Raw genomic sequence first — 22387 nt, forward strand, 5'->3', positions numbered from 1 at the left:
ACTCAGTCTGTTCGCAAACTCCTCAGCTATCCTCCCACCCTTGAGCTTGCCAACATCCAGCCGAGGCTGGGATGGTACCATTCACCTGGATTTAATATGCAACTTAAGAGTTGGTCCAACAAGCCGGTGGTCAGTGTTGAGGAACTGAGCACTCCGGTAGACCCTGCAGTTCTGGATCATCCTCCAGCAACCATCAACAAGTATATGGTCAATCTCCTTTGTCACACCACCAGTGTTGGAATACCAAGTCCAGCGATGAGCCTGTGGGTGCTGAAACCATGAACCGGCCACCCAGAGTCCATGACTTCTTGCAAAGTCAAGGAACTTAGTGCTATTCTGGTTCACAGTTCCAGACCCATGAGGACCAACACATGTCTCATCACCATCCCTAACAGTTCCAGTTGATGCAATGAAATCCCCCAAGACTCAAAGTGTATCTCGCCTGGGGCACTGATCAACCACAGGCTCGAGCGTGGTATAGAATGCGTCCTTCACGGTGAGATCACTCGCCTCAGTTGGAGCATATGCTGAGAGCATGGAAATAACACCCCAAGGAGTGACGAATCCTTCATCTCATAATATGCTCGTTGACCCGTATTACCTAAATTATCATGGGAGGAATCTTATTGGTCACAGGTACAGCAACTCCTTTGGGTTGCTAACCATCACAGCGACCAGACCAATCGTAGGTGTAACCACCCGCCATGATCTCGCCACAATCCAGGAGGGTAGGACGAGGGAGGAGAGTTGGAGGTCGGGAGAGTTCTTGACTGTGTATAGAAGATTGCAGAAGAGCTCAGGGACAGGGTCAGAAAGGGAGGAGGACAATGTGCTAGGTAGTGAAAGGATGAGTCACAGTGGGGAGTAATAAAGTGGTGGCAAAGGGAAGTGGGAGATTTGAGGAAGTAGAGGAATGAGATTGAAGAGAGAGGGTGTGGGATGGAGGCAGCTTTGAGAAGGGGGAGTGAGGGGGGGGAATTGATGGAGAAGGTTGAGGGGGAAGAATTGCAGGAGAAAAGTGTGGGGGAGCTTTTGTGAAAGGTGAGGGGGAAGAGAGAGAAGTTTGTTTTGAAGAGGGAGGAGGTAGTTTATTTGCATGGGAAAGGTGAGAGTGAGGCTTTGTGGGAGAGGGGAGACGACTCGAGCAGGCAGAGCCATGTGGGAGGAGGGGAAGGATGAGACTGGGTCTAGGTACTGTGAAGATGTGAGTGTGGGAAAAGGGGAAAGTGTGATGAGATTTGAGGGGGTGAGAAGAGGGGGGCAGCTTTGAGAAGGGGGAGTGAGGAGGACATTTGAGGGTGAGGAGCGAGTGGGGAGATTTCAAGGTGATGGGTGAAAGGGGAAGGTTGAGAGAGAGAGACAGACAGAGACAGACAGAGAAGGTAGTTGATTTGCAAGGTTAGTGAGAGGGAAGCTTTGAGAGGGAGGGGAGACAATAGAAGGAGGGAGAAGGGATGGGTGGAAAGAGGGGAAGGATGAGACTGGGTCGAGGTATTGTGAATAAGGGAGCGGGCGGAGGTTGGAATTAGGGAAGTGTGATGAGATTAGAGGGGGAGGTGTGATGAGTGGAAAGAGAGAGCGTGTTTGAGATATTGAGGAGTGTGATGAATGAGAGAGGGCCATTTGTTAGGTTGGAACGGAGCCCACAAATGTTTGAAAACCATATCGTTTGGGATACCAGAGGGGGAACTGTTCGTAAGGCAGAGGACAGTGGAGAGATGCTAAGAAAGGAGGTAGGATGCATGGCAAGATGTGAGGAATAAGGAGGGGGTATAATGGAAAGAGTTAGAAGGAGGTAGATTTTAGGAGGTTGGATGACTTTGCACTGAAGTTGGAAAAAAACAAAAGAACGATGATTATTGATGGAAGACGGACAAGCATTGCAAAATGGGATTTAAAAAAATTTGTCGGTCAGAGATTCATTTAAATGTGTTGGAGGATGGATGGGGTGCTGAAGAATTCAGAGAATGCTTTGAGGAAGAAAGCATTGTAACAGGTGGAATTTTTTGACATGGGATGAAATAAGGGGTATAACAGGATTTGAAAGGGGTATATATGTATAATATATGCTCCGACTGAGGCGAGTGATCTCACCATGAAGGAGGAATTCTATGCCATGCTCGAATCTGTGGTTGATTCGTGCCCCAGGCGAGATTAGTCCGGGAGCCAACCTGTGTACGAGGCTGTTTTAGGGTTGGACCTTACAGCCTCTGCTATAAAATTTTACACCCCCAGGATGTTTAGATATATGTTTGCAGTTCATGAAAACCAATGTTGGCAATTCATAAGCTCTTGCGAAAAATTTTGGCGGACGTTTTTGTTTGAGGAAGATTTGAAAAATTTGATAAAACAGCAATTGTCAATAAAATTTCTAAAAAAATTAAAAAATCACATTCATGAAAAATAAATGTGAACTAAATGTAAGAATTCAATCAGTGCATTGTAAAATGACAAAAAAAATTGCCTTTGTGGAAGTAAACCTCGTAAAAGTACATAATTTTGTGAAAAATGCCTTAAAAATAGCGTTTTTGAAGATGGCCTTTAGAACTTTTCTTATCATAGGCAGATGCTGCATTAGAATACTAATTTCTCTTAATGTGATATGAACATGGTATCCATGGCTAATTAAAACAGCAAATTTGAGTGAGTTCTATCAATTTTTAAAGAGAAAATTAACATTTTTGTCAACCAAAGTTACCCCTACCCCCAAATCCTCTTACTCTATTGAACACAGTTCGGTTAAGGTTTGCTGGATCCAGGTTGGGTACTTCACAGTTCACTCTTCCAAAGGAAAATTCAATGGTGTTTGGAGTGACATGGCCCTGGAGCAGACATACAACAATGAAGGGAAGACATCTCTGTTCAAAGGCATATCTCAGGCACCAGCTGCTCGAGATAAATATGTGAAGACAGCACCATTTCTCACAGCTGTATCAGAGAACATAAAGTCTATGGCTAATCTAGGCCAACAGGAATCTACTCATCATGGAGAAACACATAAGCAGGCAACAGAAGAACATATGCATGTTGAGGAGATCAAGAAAGTGATATGCCAGCAGATGATAAACCCATTCCAGTGTAACAACCAAGTGGATCTGCTCAATAGAGCAACTGGTGAGAAGGATGCTTCACAAGACTTGGTCCATGCTCAAGCTAAGGGCATGGAAGCCATTATGAAAGCAGAAGAGGTGGTCTCTATTAAGATTGAACCACTGAAGCTGGTAACTTTCTCCTCACAGAAGAAATCAAACCCATCAAGGAAACAGAGTTTAATCAGGATCTATCAAGATGAGACTGCAGCTACACGTGTGCTGTGTTTCTATCGCGATGCCGACCCAGTCACAAGACAGATTGCATTTTCCCATGAGTGGACAGACTACCCATCATCCCTGTTTGAGGTTGATCCACGCTTAGCACAGGGGGTTGTAATGCGCAAAGGCAACAAGTCTGATTTCGTGGCAGTGCTAATTGCTGAAGCTGAGCAGGATGTTGTTTTACAGCTGCCATCATTACCACAGAGTGACCTATACACAGTTTATCTGGTAGACACAATGGCATTTGTAAATAAATACCAAAAAATGGGTGTGAAAACATTTGGTGAACTTCCCCAGCTGTATCTTTGCAAGCTCCTGCAGTTGAAACCTGAAATGTGCAACTGTGTCAACATCATTGGTGATCAGTATGATTTTGATGATACCCATACTTTGAAGGGTGATGAGCAGCAGAGGAGAAACCAGACAGACCAGGCAAGACAATTCTCACCATCCAAGAGTCTAGAAATTCCGGACTGGAATTTACTCATGAAGAATCCAAGAAATAAAGGAAATCTTCAGAACTTCATTGGCACTTCCCTTTGTGAGAGTCCTGAAGCTATTCCGGATGGAGTGACCATCATTCTTGGTGGTATGATGGAAAACAAAGGTCACACTCTTTCCATCACATCAGCATCAAGTTCAGTTCTGGACTTACCTTGTGAAGAACATGAAGAGGCAGACACAAGGATTATTGCTCATCTTGCATATTGTGTGGAATATCTTGATCACCATCGAGCTGTTGTGCATGCAACAGATACAGACATAATTATGCTGTGTATATATCACTTCTGCTGCTTGAACACATTGCAAGAACTCTGGATACAACGGCAGAATCAATACCTACCTATTCATGAGCTGGTAGAAGTGTTGAGCAAGAAGTACCAGAAAATCCTCTTGATGTCACAGCTACACTTCTGTGCACATATGTGTTGTGTGGATGTGACACAGTGAGCTACCCATTCAGAAGGGGAAAATAAGAGGTCAGGTCAGGTATGGGAGCATGTGCCAGAACAGCGCGTCGCTGCGTCCACTTTCCGCCGGTACTCCAGGGGCCTCCGTCTGGCCATCCCCCAGGCAGATGCCAGGCCCATCCCCATCTCCTTGAGATGATGGTCAACCTGCTGCAACCATGAGGCACGTGGTCGGCCCACTGGCCTCCTCCACTCATGAGACTCCCTCGCTGAGAGAATCTGGTGAGCAGGATCAGCGTCAGGAAAACGAGCCACATGTCCATACAGCCGCAACTGACGCTCACGGACTATGCAGGTAACAAATCTCATCCGAGTCTCTCTCAGCAACCGCTCGTTGGACACAAAATCCGACCAGCGATAGCCAAGGATTCTTCGAAGAGACCTGGTACCAAAGGAATTAAGTCTCTGTCTCAGATCCTTGGTCAAAGTCCAAGTCTCGCACCCATAGAGCAAGACTGGAAGTACCAAGGACCTGAAGACTCGGACTTCGTCCTCCCGCACAGGTACCGGCAGCGCCACACCCCATGATCCAGTGAATCCATGACTCCCCAGGCCCGACCCAGACGTCTATTGACCTCCGGCTCACAACCTGCGGAGACATGAATATCACTGCCAAGGTAAGTGAATCTATCCACGACCTCAACATCCTCACCACAAACAGACACAGACAGGACAGCAGCATCCAAGATGTCACCGAAAGCCTGGATCTTAGTTTTGACCCAAGAAATCCGTAATCCCAACGGCTCCGACTCCTCATTCAGCACCTCGAGGGCCCCCCAAGAGGATGTCTAAAGTCTCCGCAAAGATGACTGCATCATCTGCAAAATCAAGGTCCGAGATCTTGACATTGCCAAACGATGCACCGCAACTTGATCTCTCCGACATCCTCCCTAAAATCCAGTCCATACAAGTGCTGAAAAGTGTGGGGGCAAGTACACATCCCTGACGAACTCCAGTAACAACTGGAAATAAGTCAGAGATGGTACCACCACACTTCACAGCACTCTCAGTACCAGAGTAGAGTTCAGACATCAGATCGATCAGTTTTGGTGGCACCCCACGAAGACCAAGAATCCTCCAGAGGACATCCCGATTCACTGAATCGAACGCTTACAGAGATCAACATAGGCTGCAAGCAGCCCCTGCCGAAACTCTCGTCTGCGTTCGGTGAGGACACGAAGGGCAAGGATACGGTCAATCGTTGACCTCTTTGGTGTAAAGCCTGACTGCTCTGGACGCTGGTGCTCAAGCAGATGGTGGCGAACCCTATCAAGAATTATCTGAGCAAAGACCTTGCCCGGCACTGAGAGCAGCGTCACCCCTCGGTAGTTGTTGCAGTCTTGGCGATCACCCTTCCCTTTCCAGAGAGGGACAACAAGGCCCCTCTTCCAGTCAGTTGGGATGATGCCTGTGTTCCTGTGAAAAGAAGAGCGGCACAGGTTTCTCTGGGACTGATAGGAAACCTTCCCCACCTTGTTGATTTTGGAAGAGATAGTGAAATGGCAGCAACAGAATGTGTCATTGATGAGGCCAGAGTATACTGGACTGCTCTGCATGGCCAAAAAGGGTTCAGCTGTTTGGATACCCTCAGGCAGCATATGTTTGTCTCTTCAAAATTAGACCTTAGGTCACTGCCAGCAACAGAAGATGCGTTTTACTTCCTTGTTTTAAGAGCATTGTATCAATTGCTTCTGTATAGACGTGCACATCTCAGTGACCGAGCACTTCCCCCAGCCACAACATTTGGCAGAACCCTTATCAATGGAAAACTGGTCCCAATTCTCATGTCTAAGCCAGCCAAGCCAAACATAGACAAAACGGTGTCTTGCATGTGCAAATTATCCAAATGTCTGAAACGATGTTCATGCAAAAGGCTGCTGTGCCTTGCTGAGTGACATGCATATGCCTTCGTCAGAGAGGTTCATGTGGTGGAGTTGTTTCAGAGAGTGACTCTTCCTCTGAAGAGGATGTTTCATGTCACAATATTGTGTTAATCCATTTCTAATTTTATCTTCCTTAAAACCATGGCATGTAAAAGTATGTTCTTGTTCCTGACCCCATTGATAGTCAAGCATTTCTGAGTTGCATAAATCTTTTGTTGTTTGACATATAACCTTGTCAATTGAAGGTAGGTTAAATCTACACCAATTGTGATATAGGAAATGAACTCCTCTTTAATATGAGGGGTCATTTGTGTATATAGGTTTAGTGGTTATGATTTTAGGACAATATGAATTACCCCTACCCCCATCCTACATCTTCGCTTTTGCCAACATTTTGTTATCAGAGGGGGCTCGCATAAGTGTTGACTGTGTTGTTGCGCAAGAGTTTCACCATTGCCAACATTGGTTTTCATATACTCAAAGGGTGTCTCTTTATGAAAATCAACACAAAAATTTTATAGCAGACCGGGCAATTTTTTTTTAATTTTGATCGGTTGGCTCCCGGACTAGATACACTTCCAGTCTTGGGGAATTTCAATGCATCGACTGTAACTGACAGGGATGGTTATGAGACGTGTGTTGGTCCCCATGGCTCTGGAACTGTGAACCAGAATAGCACTAAGTTCCTTAACTTTGCAAGAAGTCATGGACTTTGTGTGGCTGGTTCATGGTTGAGGATGCGTTCAACATCGGGGGTTTTTTTTACAACTTAAATGGCCACTAGTCGGTCATCTTTGATAATTTCATGAAACAAAATGATGTGCACATGTCTCTCATTATATGTTGAATTTGTGCCAAGTTTGAACCAAATCGGTCCAAACATATCTAAGATACGGCGGCGGATGAACAGACGGATGGACGAGACCCAATCCTAAGCTCCCATTTCAGACAAAGTCCAACGAGGTCTAATAATATTTAATTAACGTTTGTCTCTGTTGTTTCTGTTGTCTATGTTACAGCTTTCCCAAGTGGAATCAGAAGATCAAGAACCATCACAGGTAAACTCCGAATGGAAGTTTGCACATCATGTGATTTCATTTGAAATGAAAAAATATATATAATTATATGGGTATTAAAGGCCCGGTCACACCTTGACGTTTTAGCCAACGTATGCCAATTTTTGAATTTTTTTTCTAAAACGCTGGCACACGTTGAATACGTTATGGGTAAGTTTTGATAACATTGAGAGCACGCTGAAAAACACTGCCATTCGTCGTTGTACGTTGGCTTTAAACGTTGTACTTTTTGGTTGTCCTCAAATTTTTTCATGCTTGAAATTTCATGACGTATGCCGGCGTACGACTCACACGTTCCGCTACGCTGGCCACAAGTTGTATGCACGGTCTGCGATCGTTGACAGACGTCAACACATGCTACTTGTAAGTTAATCATAAGTTGAGACACGCCGAGGTAATGTTTAGCGTACCCGAAACTTATTTCTAACCTATGATTAACGTGTTGTTGGCACGTTAAGCGATCGTTTCCACACATCGACAGACGTTACTTTTAAGTTACTCATAGGCTGAAAGACGTCGGTATAATGGATCGTCCTTGCGTCAGCGTCCACGGCCATGGCCAGGACACTTATTTGCAGCATTCTTCAAACTTTTCTTCGGCACGACGAGGATGTTCACACTTCGATGTCGAGCTTGGCTCTGATTCCAATTGTCCATCGGCAGCGTCTATTTAAAATAGTCGAGTTTGAGCGTTTTAACACGTTCAGAAGAAACGCTTCAAATTTCCAAACCCCAGCGTCAAAAAACAAAGGCGAGTGACAGCAATTTAAATCGTTCATTGTAAACAATGAAAATAGCTGAGTGGTACCGTTTAAGAGTCGTTGAGTGTAAAAAAAATCCAATTGTTGAGCGCAAGCGTCTACTTTCAATAGTGGAGATGCAGCCATTTAAATCGTTGAGTTTATCATTTAAATCGTTAAATCATTAAACGCAAGGACGATCCATCATAACCCACACCCTCCCCCTCACACTCACCTACTACTGCCAACATGAACAAACTACTACTAATACTAATACTAATACTAATACTGATACTGTTACTGCTGACATGGACATCGACTCAAAAAGGACTCGAAAACACTGTTGGGTTCCCTTTTATGAGCAGCATTTTTATATACCAATTCCCAAAACCGCTGGGAACACGTCTTTATATGGCAGTTGTAAGCTAGAAACACGTTCATTTTTTTTTTTTTTGTCGACCGGAAGACGTCATTGGAATACGTCTACATACGTCGATGTGTGTTGGGACTACGTAAAGAATTGGTTCAAAGCACGTCAAACATAAGTTAGAAATAAGTTTCGCGTAAAAAAGACATTACCGCGACGTGTTTCGACTTATGAGTAGCTTATAAGTAGCCTTTGTGGACGTGTGTAAGCGTCCACATATCGTGTGTACAACCTATCCCCATCGCATGTGGAACGTGTGTCATACGCCGAGTATGTCGTAAAATTTTGAACATGTTTAAAATTTCTTGACGTACTCTACTTACTACGACGTATGATAGCATACTTTAGCGTTGTACTCACGTATACCAAACTTACTCATACCGTATTTGACGTGCCCCAACGTTTTAGACACATTTTTCTTAGGTCGGCATACGCTGGCAAGTTCGCCAAGGTGTGACCGCGATGTTGACACTTCCATTTCTACGGCAGTTATGATTCGAATCGTTGTGCGTCAGCCTTTTAATAGGCTACGTCACGACATCGTCGGCGATGCGTGCAACGCGCTATGCCTAAGTTAGACTATCGTTGGGCATCGGTTGTGTAGGCTGACAACAGGTTCAGCATTCATTGGTATAAGTTATCTATAACACAACGAAACGTTCTGTGTCCGTTACCAATGCGTTATACATAAGACCAAGTCGCTATGAATACGTCCGAATCTTTAAAAAAAAACATCAAAAGTTCAACGTAAACCAGCGTTTTAGATACATTTTAATACGTTGCCATCGCTGGCTAAAACGTCAAGGTGTGACCGGGCCTTAAGGCTCATGGAAGAGCAGAATAACAATAGATAAAGGGTTAAGATTTTTTTATTTCAAAGGTGGAGAGGGTGTAGTCGTGTATCTTTTTACATGCATCATTTTCAACATGAACAAGCAGAATTAATCCACCAAGCTTGTTCTACACCGACCAAAAACCTTTGGTGTATGCCTTACACTTAAAACCCGATCGTCACTCCCCAAGGTAAATTCATCATCTCGACTACATATCCCAGATCACGATAGACATCAGGCACATGAAGGGACTTGATAATGTGGTAGCTGATGCACTCTCACATTCACACATTGATATGCTTCACACTTCTTCCTCCATCGATTATAACCAGTTAGCAGCTGATCAGGAGAATGATGTGGAGCTTCATGAGCTGTGAGATTCATCGTCACTGTCGTTTCGGCAAGTACCACTCCATGTTTCAGATGGATACATCTGGTGTGATGTCTCTCCAAGCCACGAACGACCTTTTGTGCCTAAAAAAACACCGTCATGGAATCTTCGATGCACTCCACTGTTTGTCGCACCCTGGCATCAGATCCACTCAGAGGTTGATATCAGCACATTTCATTTGGCCAGGTGTTAACAAGGATCGTCGTGAGTGGGCAAAGAATTGCATTTCTTATCAGAAAGCTAAGGTCCATCACCATGTCAAATCCCCTTTAGGTACTTTTGTTATTCCAGATGCGAGATTTGAGCACATTCACATCGATCTCGCAGGACCACTACCTCCATCAAATGGGTACACTTACATGCTCACCTGTATTGATCGCTATACCAGGTGGCCTGATTATATTCCTTCACATGACATCACAGCGGAGACAGTCACTAGAGCATTAATACACCATTGGATTTCAAAGTATGGCACACCATCCACCATCACTATAGATGGTGGCCAGCAATTTGAGTCCCACCTATTCATGGAGTTGACGAGCCTCTTGGGATGCAATCATATTCATACAACGGTTTATCACCCAGCAGCATATTCCATCGGCTTGATTGAACGTTTCCATCGGTTGTTGAAGGTGGCTTTGAAAGCCCAATCAGACCCTAGTCGGTGGTACAAATATCTCCCTGAATGGTTGATGGAAAGATGGTCCATGTTTTCGGATAGTGAGGTGTAGATGGAGTCATCACTGTTCGGTGGACGGTACAGTACACATATAAACATGAGGTGGGAGTGGAGGGGAAGCCGAAGCCAGAGGTATTCCTGGGGGTGTGGGGGAGTGAGAGCAGTGCATGGAGAGTGAGGAATAGAGTCTTTGATGAAGAGAGCAACACCTCCACCAGGACGAGGCTCAGGTCTGTCATACCGTAAGAGGGAGTAGCCAGGGAGAGATACTTGGGAGTCAGACACGTCTTGGGAGAGGAAAGTTTCTGTTAGGCAGATAATGTCTGGTTTGTCAGTGGCAACCTGTATGGAAAGATCTGAAAGGTTTGAGCGAAGGCCCCGGATATTTGAGGTCCACACTTTTAATGAAGAGGAAGGGGAGGAGGCTTTGGGTGCAGGAGGTGGAGGGGGAGGGGAGGGTAGGACAAGGGACGAGGGGGCAGGTAAGGAGGGTTGCTGAAGGAGTGTGGGGTATTGCAGAAGAAGGAGGGGAGGGGGGCGAATGAGGAGAAAAGGCTCTGTGGTGGGGGGGGAGAGGGGGGACAAGAGACAAGGAAGAAGGCAGTTGAGGGTTTGAGGAGGTGAAGTGAAGAGATGGAGGTGAGAGGGCAGTGGAGGGAGGCAGGTTGGTGGATGAGAGAGGGGGAAACTTTGAGAAGGAAGAGTGAGGGGGATGAAAGGTGGGAGAAAGGTGAGGGGGGAATTTTTGAGAGAGGTGAGAGGGAGGCTTGGAGGGAGAAGTGTGGGATGGTTGCTTTGAGAGTGAGAGTGAGGGGTGAGGGGGGTGAGTTGGCACTGAAGTTGGAAAAAAAGAATGGTTGATGGAAAGCGAGCATCCATGGCAAACTGGTTTTTAAAAGTTTTAGGTCAGAGATGCGATTTAACACAATTCTTGATGGATGCAATGAAGGCGAATTCAGAGCATGGAGAGAAGAAGCGCTGTAATTGTTGGATTTTTTAGGCAAGGAATGAAGGAGAGGTCGAAATGAGAGCAGTCTGTTAAAATAGCAGAAGAGTAGTGCATTGTGAAACAGTAAAGAGTACCACATGTGTGAGAGAGGCAGATGAAGCATTATAAGATCGTTTTTGTTGTTAAAAATAAATATATGAGAGAGTTCAACAGATTAGGTCATGGAAGTGTAAAAAAAAAAAAAAAAATAAAAAATAAAAAAATCGAGGAGGAAGTTAAGAGGAAGAAGAATCGGGAGAAGGTGAGCGTGTTGTTGGGTATATATATATATATATATATATATATATATATATATATATATATATATATATATATATATATATATATATATATAATATTTTTTTTGTTGTTAATATTAATGTATGAGAGAGTTCAACAGATTAGGTCATGGAAGTGTAAAAAAAAAAAAAATCGAGGAAGAAGACAAGGAGGAAGTTAAGAGGAAGAAGAAGAAGCAAAATCGGGAGAAGGTGAGCGTGTTGTTGTTGTAGTAGGGTTTTTTTTTTTTTTTTGAGATAAGAAAGAGATTAGTTGGGAGAATGGGGGATGTTTGGAAAGTGGGGAGGATCAAAATTGAAGGTAATGGGGAGGATAGAAATTGAAGGTAATGGGGAGAAAAAACAAACAAACAAAAAAAACGATCGAACACCGAGTGGAACTGGTAGGCCTCAAGTCTAGGCCTAGGCCTCAAGCACAGGTAAGAACGTCGACAAAAATACTCACAAAATAGCACGATTTTTGAAACAAAACCGAACTAGCAACACACAGTAACATGTAGGTGAGAAAATTAAACAGTTAAAACGGGACAAATAACAACCGGAAACTTAGCTTTGAGAACGTCAGCAGGGAGCCCCGAAGGAGACCTCTTGCTGCTCCAAAAAAAAGCAGGGTAAGACAACTCCCTCTTGTTCTACTGGGCATTCATACTACCATCGATGATGATTTAGGATGTACCCCAGCAGAACTTGTTTATGGTACCACTCTAAAATTACCAGGACAAATGGTTGCACCTGGTCACCCTACTACATGACACTTGACCCATCCAGTTATGTACATTGACTGGAGCACATGTCCAGTACCTCGCCAGTTATGACACGATCTCAACAAACCACAACCCAAGTTCCAAGAGGACTTATGAACTGTACACATGTTTTCGTTTGGTGTGATGTTGTCCGCAAACCATGACAACCAGCCTATTCAGGGCCCTTTTTGAGTGCTTCGCAGAATTCCCAAGTGTTTCAATATTGACATACAGCGTAAATGGGAGTTTGTCAGCATTGATCACCTGAAAGAAGCCCACTTGGAAGGTGATTGTACCATGAAGGAAAAATCAGCTGGAGAGAAGCACCATTCCTCAACTACAGGACATGCTACTCCTACTACTGCACCGACTTCTGTGACTCAACTTACTTCGACAGAAGTCAGACAAACTAGGTCTGGGAGACATGTGCACTGGCCAGCGAGATTGGTTCAAGTCTTCCAATTGATTGAATGACTGATCTCCATGATTTAGGCTTATTTTTCATCACATGTAACTATTGCACTATAAGTACAGGATTATCGATTGCTCTTTTCATCCTTCTCTAGCAACCTAGAAGGGGGTTAATGTCGTGGTAACTATCTTTTTATATGATCATCCGGTGCAGGCAGAATGAATCCACCAATCTTGTTCCTTACACGCTGATGCTATGCTCGCAAATGTTGGATAGTGGGGCGTGGTTCAAAACTAGGAACAACGAATCAACCCTTCAGGAGTACTTTTCTAAACGAGGACAGTAAATGTATAAATAAAAGAAGAAGAAGAAGAATCGCACGAGAACGATGAGCCATGGGACGGTGAAGCTTTAATAAGTACCAGTGCTGCTCAGTTCTTTGGGCTTCCTTTGGTTCTCTTCGTTCTTCCTGGTCTTGCTTACCGGAGATCGCTCGTTTCGACCAGACAAACTTTCTTACTTCGCAGGCCGTTGTATTCGACCCAGGTTTCAAGGAACGTTAGTTGCATCTTAGTGGAACTACCACAAATGAACATTCCTATTTCCTGGACGAGGTATATTCATCAGTTGAAAATCAACATTTCGCGATGTGTTTCCCGCCGGGATTTTGGACGCGGATTCCGAGGAGCATTGGACAGAGGCATCTCGGCTGAACTTTTGCCATTTACTCCAGTTGCGACGTTTGTTGAGTATAATGGAGACTTTGATACTGCCGGCGTTCATCTAACCACTGTATGACCACACATGAGTGGAAATTCACACACACAGACACTATTTCTACAAGGGAAATGGGAGGAAAATACCTCCACTGCTGTGTCCCTCTCTTCTCTTGTTTGTTGATTCATCTGTGAGGCTGTTCAAACAAGCGGTGCACCACCATCCGTACCCACAATCTTTTTCTATCCCTATTAACCCAACCTAATCTAACTCCCTGACTTTCAGGTTATTGTGTTTCCTTCCCTTCTCTTTCTCCTCTTTTGATCTTTATCCTCCCCATCCTCACCCTTCGTCACTTGCACGTTACTGCTCGTATGTTTCTTTCTCTTTCTCCCATTTGCTTTTAACGTTTATTCATTCCCCTGCTCTTGTTTGAAAACAACATCGAGGCTCGCGTGGAGGAGCCAGAACAGAGAACAAATCGGGACGTAACAGAACAAAAGGAACAGTAGAAAAAGATGGGGGAAACTCACCAAGAGAAGGGTTGAGGGACAAAATAGAGGGATAAACAATGGATGTGGAGAAGAATGAGAGTTAGGTTCGTGCACAAGGAGTGGACAAGATGGATACAGAAGCAAACTGTCTTGGACCTTGGAAAGAGGTGGGCTTGGAGAAGGGGAGAAGGTTGGGTTTATCTGCCATGGTAGTGAACAGTTGTCTTGAAGACCTGGAGGGAAGAATGAGATTGAAGAGAATGTGGAAGTTGGTTGCACAGGTGGTAAAAACAGAGGGATGAATGAATTGAGGTGAGCAGTGATTCTAGATTTTGGCAGTTTCACCAGAAGGGTGTTGCTGGTGAACCACATGCATCCTGCAGAAACCTGGGGGGACAAAGCACAGAGAGGGCAGAGGGTGCAAGACCAGAGAGGAGGCGATAGAAGACAGAGAGACCACTGACCTTTCTGCGATGTGAAAGTGATAGGCCCAGAGATTCAGATTCATCATGGGAGATTCCAATAATCTTGAAGGCCTTGGTTTCCATCGTGCCAAGCTGAGCAAGGTATGAGACAGGGTAGCTAACCCAGAGGGGAGAGCATAGATACAGTACATACATACATACATAGGGAGCATGCGTCACAGCGCGTCGCTGTGTCCACTTTCCGTCAGTATTCCAGGGGCCTCCGTCTGGCTACCCCCCAGCCAGATGCGTGGCCCATCCCCATCTCTGAGGGAGTGGACATTCCAGGTACCCACCCAAAGGGACCGCCTCAGGTTAACCCGAGGAGACCGCTGTCTCATGGACAACACTCCAGCACCACCCCACCAAACACCTCAGTGCGCTTTGCAGAATGAAGTGTTTTGTTGTGGCCGGAGTGCAAATCCTGCCACCAACTCCCTAGGGAAGATAACCAACTGTAGGAGGACGTTTGCAGATGCAGTTGGCACCAGATATGGATGGCTGTTGACTCACAAGGAGCTCCGCCACACTTTGACAGGTTTTGTATTTAATCCTGCTGGGTGTCGAGCGGAGAGCAGTACTCCATCAAGTTGCAAGTTAAGGCCTTGTCGGTGGATAAGAGTTCAGTTGTACGAAGGAAGGACTTTGTTTGACAGAGGATGCCGAGTTCATGTCTGGATTTCGAGGCCAACTTGGAAGTTTGGTTTGCCCACAAAAGATTGTAGGTGATGGTGAGGCCCAAACGTTTGTGTGAATGAACGTCTAACTGAACATGGTTTACATCCCTTTTTTGCCCCACTGCTAATGTGTTGCCCTTCTCCCCTTTGTCACATCTCTTGTCCTTGAACCCTGGTTCTGAAGGTTAACACTGTTTCTCTCTACCTTTGTTTATTTCTATCTTTAATGTGTTTGGATTTGTTGATGTACCCATATTTCAAGCACAAGATGCCATCACTTTTTGTGTGATTATCCTTCGCCTTAAGCATGAATTGAGGACTTTGCCAAACTGCTGCAACGCCTGATTATATAGGCTGGCAAGAAGCTTGGCAATGGCCTGGTAGAATAGCCTAGAAGAGGTATCTGGACGATTCTAGCCTCTGAGCTATCCAGCCTGGGTTTAAATCCAGACCCAGGTATAAAGTGCCGTCTGGGTGTTTCGCATGCAGTGTGATTAATCATTTGTGTGTGCCGTCCCTTGGATGGACGTTAAGATGGGTTTTCCATCTGCCACCATTAGTTGGTGAACACTAACAATCCCACGATGTCTTTGCTGAAGAGTAAGTGAGTTATCGCCGGCACCCTGAACAAATTCCAAATTCCTATCATCTCTAATTGAATCCCAGGCCTGGCCAGCCTATTTGTGAAAGACGAGCCCAACACGTTCCCTGGTCCCCCCTATAAAAAAGTGGGAATAATTGGGACAGTTATAACATGCAGTACATCAGGCTTGGCTATGTTTTATCATACAAGCAATGAAAACATTTTCAAACAATGTAAAAGGATTTCGGGATGTTCCTCCAAAGAGTATGTAAAGAAGGTCGGGATGGTCACAAGAAATGATCATGTGAAACCATCCCGACATATTTCTTTGAATAATGGTTGTTCCTAGAAAAGACACTTTGTGTGTGTGTTCAATATAAACACACACACTGTCTTTTCGAGGGACAACCATTCATAGTATTTTTGCCAAGAGTATGTGACAAGAACACCTTTATTCACCACTGGTAGAGTACTCACCCCTTTGTTGGGCTGAGTGAGCGCATTACTTGGTTAAAAAAGAAGTCCAGTCTGTGTTTTGGAAGAAGATCATAGATGTTTGCTTGGTGTGCACTTAAAAGGTCGAAAGGGTATATTCCAATATTCGTGTCAAAGGGGTTGAAAAGGTCTTATCTCTCAAGAATGTAAAAAGGGTCTCAAAAAGGACCAAGTGGTCAAAACCTCTAAATGCTCAAAGGTCCAAGCTATCTCATGTCTGAATAAGGTGTTAAGGTCTAAGGGGTCTAAAAGTATTTTGGGGTATGAAGGGTCTTCAGGTCTTCATGGGCCTCAATGGTCTTCGGGGTCTTAAATGGTCTTAAATGGTCTTCAAGGGTCTTCTGGGTCTTTTGAGTTTTCAAGGATCTTAGGCGCACTGAAGGTCTTAAGTATCTTATGGAACAGATGTTAGGAGATCTGTGGAAGAGAGAGGGATGGGGGCAGGGTACACAGGGTAAACAAGATGGACACTACAGGGACTTTCAGGAAGGAAAGCAGGGAATTTGAGGGAGGTGGGTTTGCGGTGGATTAGTGGGGGTAGAAAAGATCATGGTTTTGGATGGGGGAAGATGAGAGATGGTGGTGAACAGCTGTTTTGAAGACCTGGAGGGAAGAGTGGGATTGAAGAGAGTGTGGGAGTTTGTTCCAAAGGGAGGAAAAAAAGAGGAATGAAAGAGTGAAGTTGGGCAGGGATTCTTGATTTTGATAGTTCTACCAGAAGGGGTTGATGGCGTACCTTGAGCGCCCTGCAGAAATATGATGGGGGGGGGGACACATATCGCAGATGGAGCAAGGGGGGCGAGGCCGGAGAGGACATGGAAGAAGACAAAGACCACCGACCTGCCTGCGATCGTGGAGAGATTCACTTACCTTGGCAGTGATATTCTTGTCTCTGCTGGCTGTGAGTCAGAGGTCAATAAACGTCTGGGTCAAGTCTGGGGAGTCATGGATTCACTGGATAATGGGGTGTGGCGCTGCCGGTACCTGTGCGGGAGGACGAAAGTCTGAGTCTTCAGGTCCTTGGTGCTTCCAGTCTTGCTCTATGGATGTAAGACTCTGACCAAGGATCTGAGACGGAGACTTAATTCCTTTGGCACCAGGTCTCTTCAGAGAATCCTTGGCTCTTGTTGGTCAGATTTTGTGTCCAACGAGTGGTTGCTCAGAGAGACTCAAATGAGATTTATTACCTGCATAGTTGGTGAGCGTCAGCTGCGGCAGTATGGACATGTGGCTCGTTTTCCTGACGCTGATCCTGCTCACCAAATTCTCTCAGCAAGGGTGTCTCGTGAGTGGAGGAGGCCAATGGGCCGACCACGTGCCTCGTGGTTGCAGCAGGTTGATCAGCATCTCAAGGAGATGGGCCAGGCATCTGCCTGGGGGATGGCCAGATGGAGGCCCCTGGAGTACCGGCGGAAAGTGGACGCAGCAACGCGCTACTCTGGCGCATGCTCCCATACCTGCCTGCGGTGAGAGAGTGAGAGGCCCAAAGACTCAGTCTCATCGCGGGAGACACCAATGATCCAAAATGCCTTGGTTTACACAGTGTGAAAACAATGTAACTTGATATGATTAAATCAAATGTTATATCTTGAACATGAACAAGAAGACAAGTTTCTCATTTTACCGTAGTTTGGGTCTGAATTCATCCCGATAACACATGTGCAGAGAGGAGTGAGATAATATAATTACTCTGGAATGGTTATCAATTTTGTTTCACTTCCAGACAGACAAACAGGAAGCTTACTGTTTTTAATGATGTTATGAAGAAAATAAACAGGCACAAAATAACTAATGTCACGTGGTAGATGGGGTGGTGTAAAAGACACTGGGTAAACGGCGGTAAAACCCACATTAATTTATTTGTATGCCTTTAAACTTTTGTTCAAATTGAATTATATATTTGAACACTGTATAAAACACAAATCTCCTTCAGAATACTTCCAAAAACCATGCAATATATTTAAATATAGCGTTGGAGGGCATGGCTTGTGAGGAGGTCTGGGTGAAGAAGATTCTGATTGTGTTCTCCGGTGATCAAAAAAGCCTCTATCTCCGAAACTGCGACTCGTCGTCATCTTATTACAGTGTAAACGGGTGCTGTATGGGACGACTTCAGTTGTGCAAAACTTCCGGATTTTGTTTTTAACGGTCTTTGAAATCATTATTTCATTAAAATTTAAGTATGTACGTGAACACTCCGTGTGGTATCATATTCTATGAGCTCGAGTTGTTGAAGTAATGGTGTCACGTGAAAGAAATTTCAATGCTTTGTGCTTTAATGATGCACGATGACCCTCCCTGTTTACAGCACACGAACCGAGCATGAAGATTGTGAAAATGTTTCACATACACAACTTTCAGGTACCCTGGGTTCCTCACATACACATACACATTCACTCAAACACACACAACTTTCAGGTACGCTGGGTTCCTCACACACACAACTTTCAGGTACCCTGGGTTCCTCGCATACACATCCCAACTTTCAGGTACCCTGGGTTCCTCACATACACATACACACACAACTTTCAAGTACCCGACATTCCTCACAAACACATACTCAAACACACACAACTTTCAGGTACCCTGGGTTCCTCACATGCACACACACTCAAACACACACAACTTTCCGGTACCCTGGGGTCCTCACATGCACACACACTCAAACACACACAACTTTCCGGTACCCTGGGTTCCTCACATACACATTCACTCAAACACACACAACTTTCAGGTACGCTTGGTTCCTCACACACACAACTTTCAGGTACCCTGGGTTCCTCGCATACACATCCCAACTTTCAGGTACCCTGGGTTCCTCACATACACATACACACACAACTTTCAAGTACCCGATATTCCTCACAAACACATACTCAAACACACACAACTTTCAGGTACCCTGGGTTCCTCACATGCACACACACTCAAACACACACAACTTTCCGGTACCCTGGGGTCCTCACATGCACACACACTCAAACACACACAACTTTCCGGTACCGTGGGTTCCTCACATACACAGACACTCAAACACACACAACTTTCAGGTACCCTGGGTTCCTCACATACACATACACTCAAACACACACAACTTTCAGGTACCCTGGGTTCCCTCACATGCACATACACTCAAACACACACAACTTTCAGGTTCCCTGGGTTCCTCACATGCACAAGCACTCAAACACACACAACTTTCAGGTACCATGAATGCCTCTCTCTCACACACACGCACACACACACACACACACACACACACACACACACACACACACACACACACACGCACACACCTTTCAGGTATCCTGGGTTCCTCACATGCACATACACTCAAACACACACAACTTTCAGGTATCCTGGGTTCCTCACATGCACATACACTCAAACGCACACAACTTTCAGGTTCCCTGGGTTCCTCACATGCACATACACTCAAACACACACAACTTTCAGGTATCCTGGGTTCCTCACATGCACATACTCAAACGCACACAACTTTCAGGTTCCCTGGGTTCCTCACAGACACATATACAACTTTCAGGTACCCTGGGTTCCTCACATACACATACACTCAAACACACACAACTTTCAGGTTCCCTGGGTTCCTCACATACACATCCACTCAAACACACACAACTTTCAGGTACCCTGGGTTCCTCACATACACATACACTCAAACACAGACAACTTTCAAATACCCTGGGTTCCTCACATGCACATACACAACTTTCAGGTACCCTGGGTTCCTCACATACACATACATTCAAACACACACAACTTTCAGGTTCCCTGGGTTCCTCACATACACATACACATACACATACAACTTTCAGGTACCCTGGGTTCCTCACATACACATTCACTCAAACACACACAACTTTCAGGAACCCTGGGTTCCTCACACACATACATTCATACACACACAACTTTCAGGTTCCCTGGGTTCCTCACATACACATACACATACACATACACTCAAACACACACAACTTTCAGGTACCCTGGGTTCCTCACATACACTCAAACACACACAACTTTCAGGTACCCTGGGTTCCTCACATACACATACACTCAAACACACACAACTTTCCGGTACCATGGATTCCTCACATACACATACACTCAAACACACACAACTTTCAGATACCCTGGGTTCCTCACATACACATACAGTCAAACACACACACATCTTTAAGGTACCCTGGGTTCCTCACAGACACATATACAACTTTCAGGTACCCTGGCTTCCTCACATGCACACACACTCAAACACACACAACTTTCCGGTACCATGGGTTCCTCACATACACAGACACTCAAACACACACAACTTTCAGGTACCCTGGGTTCCTCGCATACACATATACAACTTTCAGGTATCCTGGGTTCCTCACATACACTCAAACACACACAACTTTCCGGAACCCTGGGTTCCTCACATACACATACACTCAAACACACACAACTTTCCAGAACCCTGAGTTCCTCACATACACATACACTCAAATGCACACAACTTTCCGGAACCCTGGGTTCCTCACATACACATACACTCAAACACACACAACTTTCCAGAACCCTGGGTTCCTCACATACACATACACTCAAACACACACAACTTTCCGGAACCCTGGGTTCCTCACATACACATACACTCAAACACACACAATTTTCAGGTACCCTGGGTTCCTCACATACACACACTCAAACACACAACTTTCAGGTACCCTGGGTTCCTCGCATACACATCCCAACTTTCAGGTACTTTGGGTTCCTCACATACACATACACAAACAACTTTCAAGTACCCTACATTCCTCACAAACACATACTCAAACACACACAACTTTCAGGTACCCTGGGTTCCTCACATACACATACACTCAAACACACACAACTTTCAGGTACCCTGGGTTCCTCACATACACAGACACTCAAACACACACAACTTTCAGGTACCCCTGGGTTCCTCGCATACACATCCCAACTTTCAGGTACCCTGGGTTCCTCACATACACATACACAAACAACTTACAAGTACCCTACATTCCTCACTAACACATACTCAAACACACACAACTTTCCGGTACCCTGGGTTCCTCACATACACAGACACTCAAACACACACAACTTTCAGGTACCCTGGGTTCCTCACATGCACATGCACCACTTTCAGGTACCTGGGATTCCTCACATACACTCAAACACACACAACTTTCAGGTACCCTGGGTTCCTCACATACACAAACACATACACTGAAACACACACAACTTTCAAGTACCCTGGGTTCCTCACATATACATACACTCAAACACACACACACACACACACACACACACACACACACACACACACACACACACACACACACACACACACACACACACACACACACACACACACACAACTTTCAGGTACCCTGGGTTCCTCACATACACATACAAAACTTTCAGGTACCCTGGGTTCCTCACATACACATTCACTCAAACACACAACTTTCAGGTACCCTGGGTTCCTCACATACACATACACTCAAACACACACAACTTTCAGGTACCCTGGGTTCCTCACATACACAACTTTCAGGTACCCTAGGTTCCTCACATACACATACACTCAAACACACACAACTTTCAGGTACCCTGGGTTCCTCACATACACAACTTTCAGGTACCCTGGGTTCCTCACATGCACATGCACTCAAACACACACAACTTTCAGGTACCCTGGGGTCCTCACATGCACATACACTCAAACACACACAACTTTGTTACCCTCGGTTCCTCACATTCACATACACTCAAACACACACAACTTTCAGGTACCCTGGGTTCCTCACATACAAATAAACTCAAAAACATACAACTTTCAGGTACCCTGGGTTCCTCACATCCCCATCCACTCAAACACACACAACTTTCAGGTACCCTGAGTTCCTCACATGCACATACACTCAAACACACACAACTTTCAGGTTCCCTGGGTTCCTCACATACACATACACTCAAAAATACACAACTTTCAGGTACCCTGGGTTCCTCACATACACATACACTCAAACACACACAACTTTCATGTACCCTGGGTTCCTCACATGCAAATGCACATGCACTCAAACACACACAACTTTCAGGTACCCTGGGTTCCTCGCATACACATACACATATACTCAAACACACACAACCTTGAGGTACCCT

At 45.0% G+C, this 22387-nt stretch overlaps 1 protein-coding gene across 7 annotated transcripts in view; it reads left to right on the forward strand.

Annotated features, from left to right (window-relative positions):
* Positions 1 to 22387, forward strand: part of LOC147016181 (RNA-binding protein 20-like) — an 89272-nt gene that overhangs the window by 23419 nt on the left and 43466 nt on the right. For all 7 annotated transcript variants that reach the window (XR_015050047.1, XM_085848949.1, XM_085848948.1 and 4 more), the window contains 2 exons: positions 7188 to 7226; positions 18495 to 18547. Coding sequence is in view for 6 of the 7 variants with exons in the window: in XM_085848949.1 (XP_085705075.1) it covers positions 7188 to 7226; positions 18495 to 18547 (92 nt within the window). In the remaining variant the exon portion in view is untranslated. The remainder of the gene's footprint in view (positions 1 to 7187; positions 7227 to 18494; positions 18548 to 22387) is intronic.

This window comes from Eptatretus burgeri, chromosome 12 (assembly GCF_056783735.1).
Source record: "Eptatretus burgeri isolate ZD-2024b chromosome 12, Ebu_testis_v1, whole genome shotgun sequence".
In the NCBI taxonomy this organism is placed as follows: Eukaryota; Metazoa; Chordata; class Myxini; order Myxiniformes; family Myxinidae; genus Eptatretus; species Eptatretus burgeri.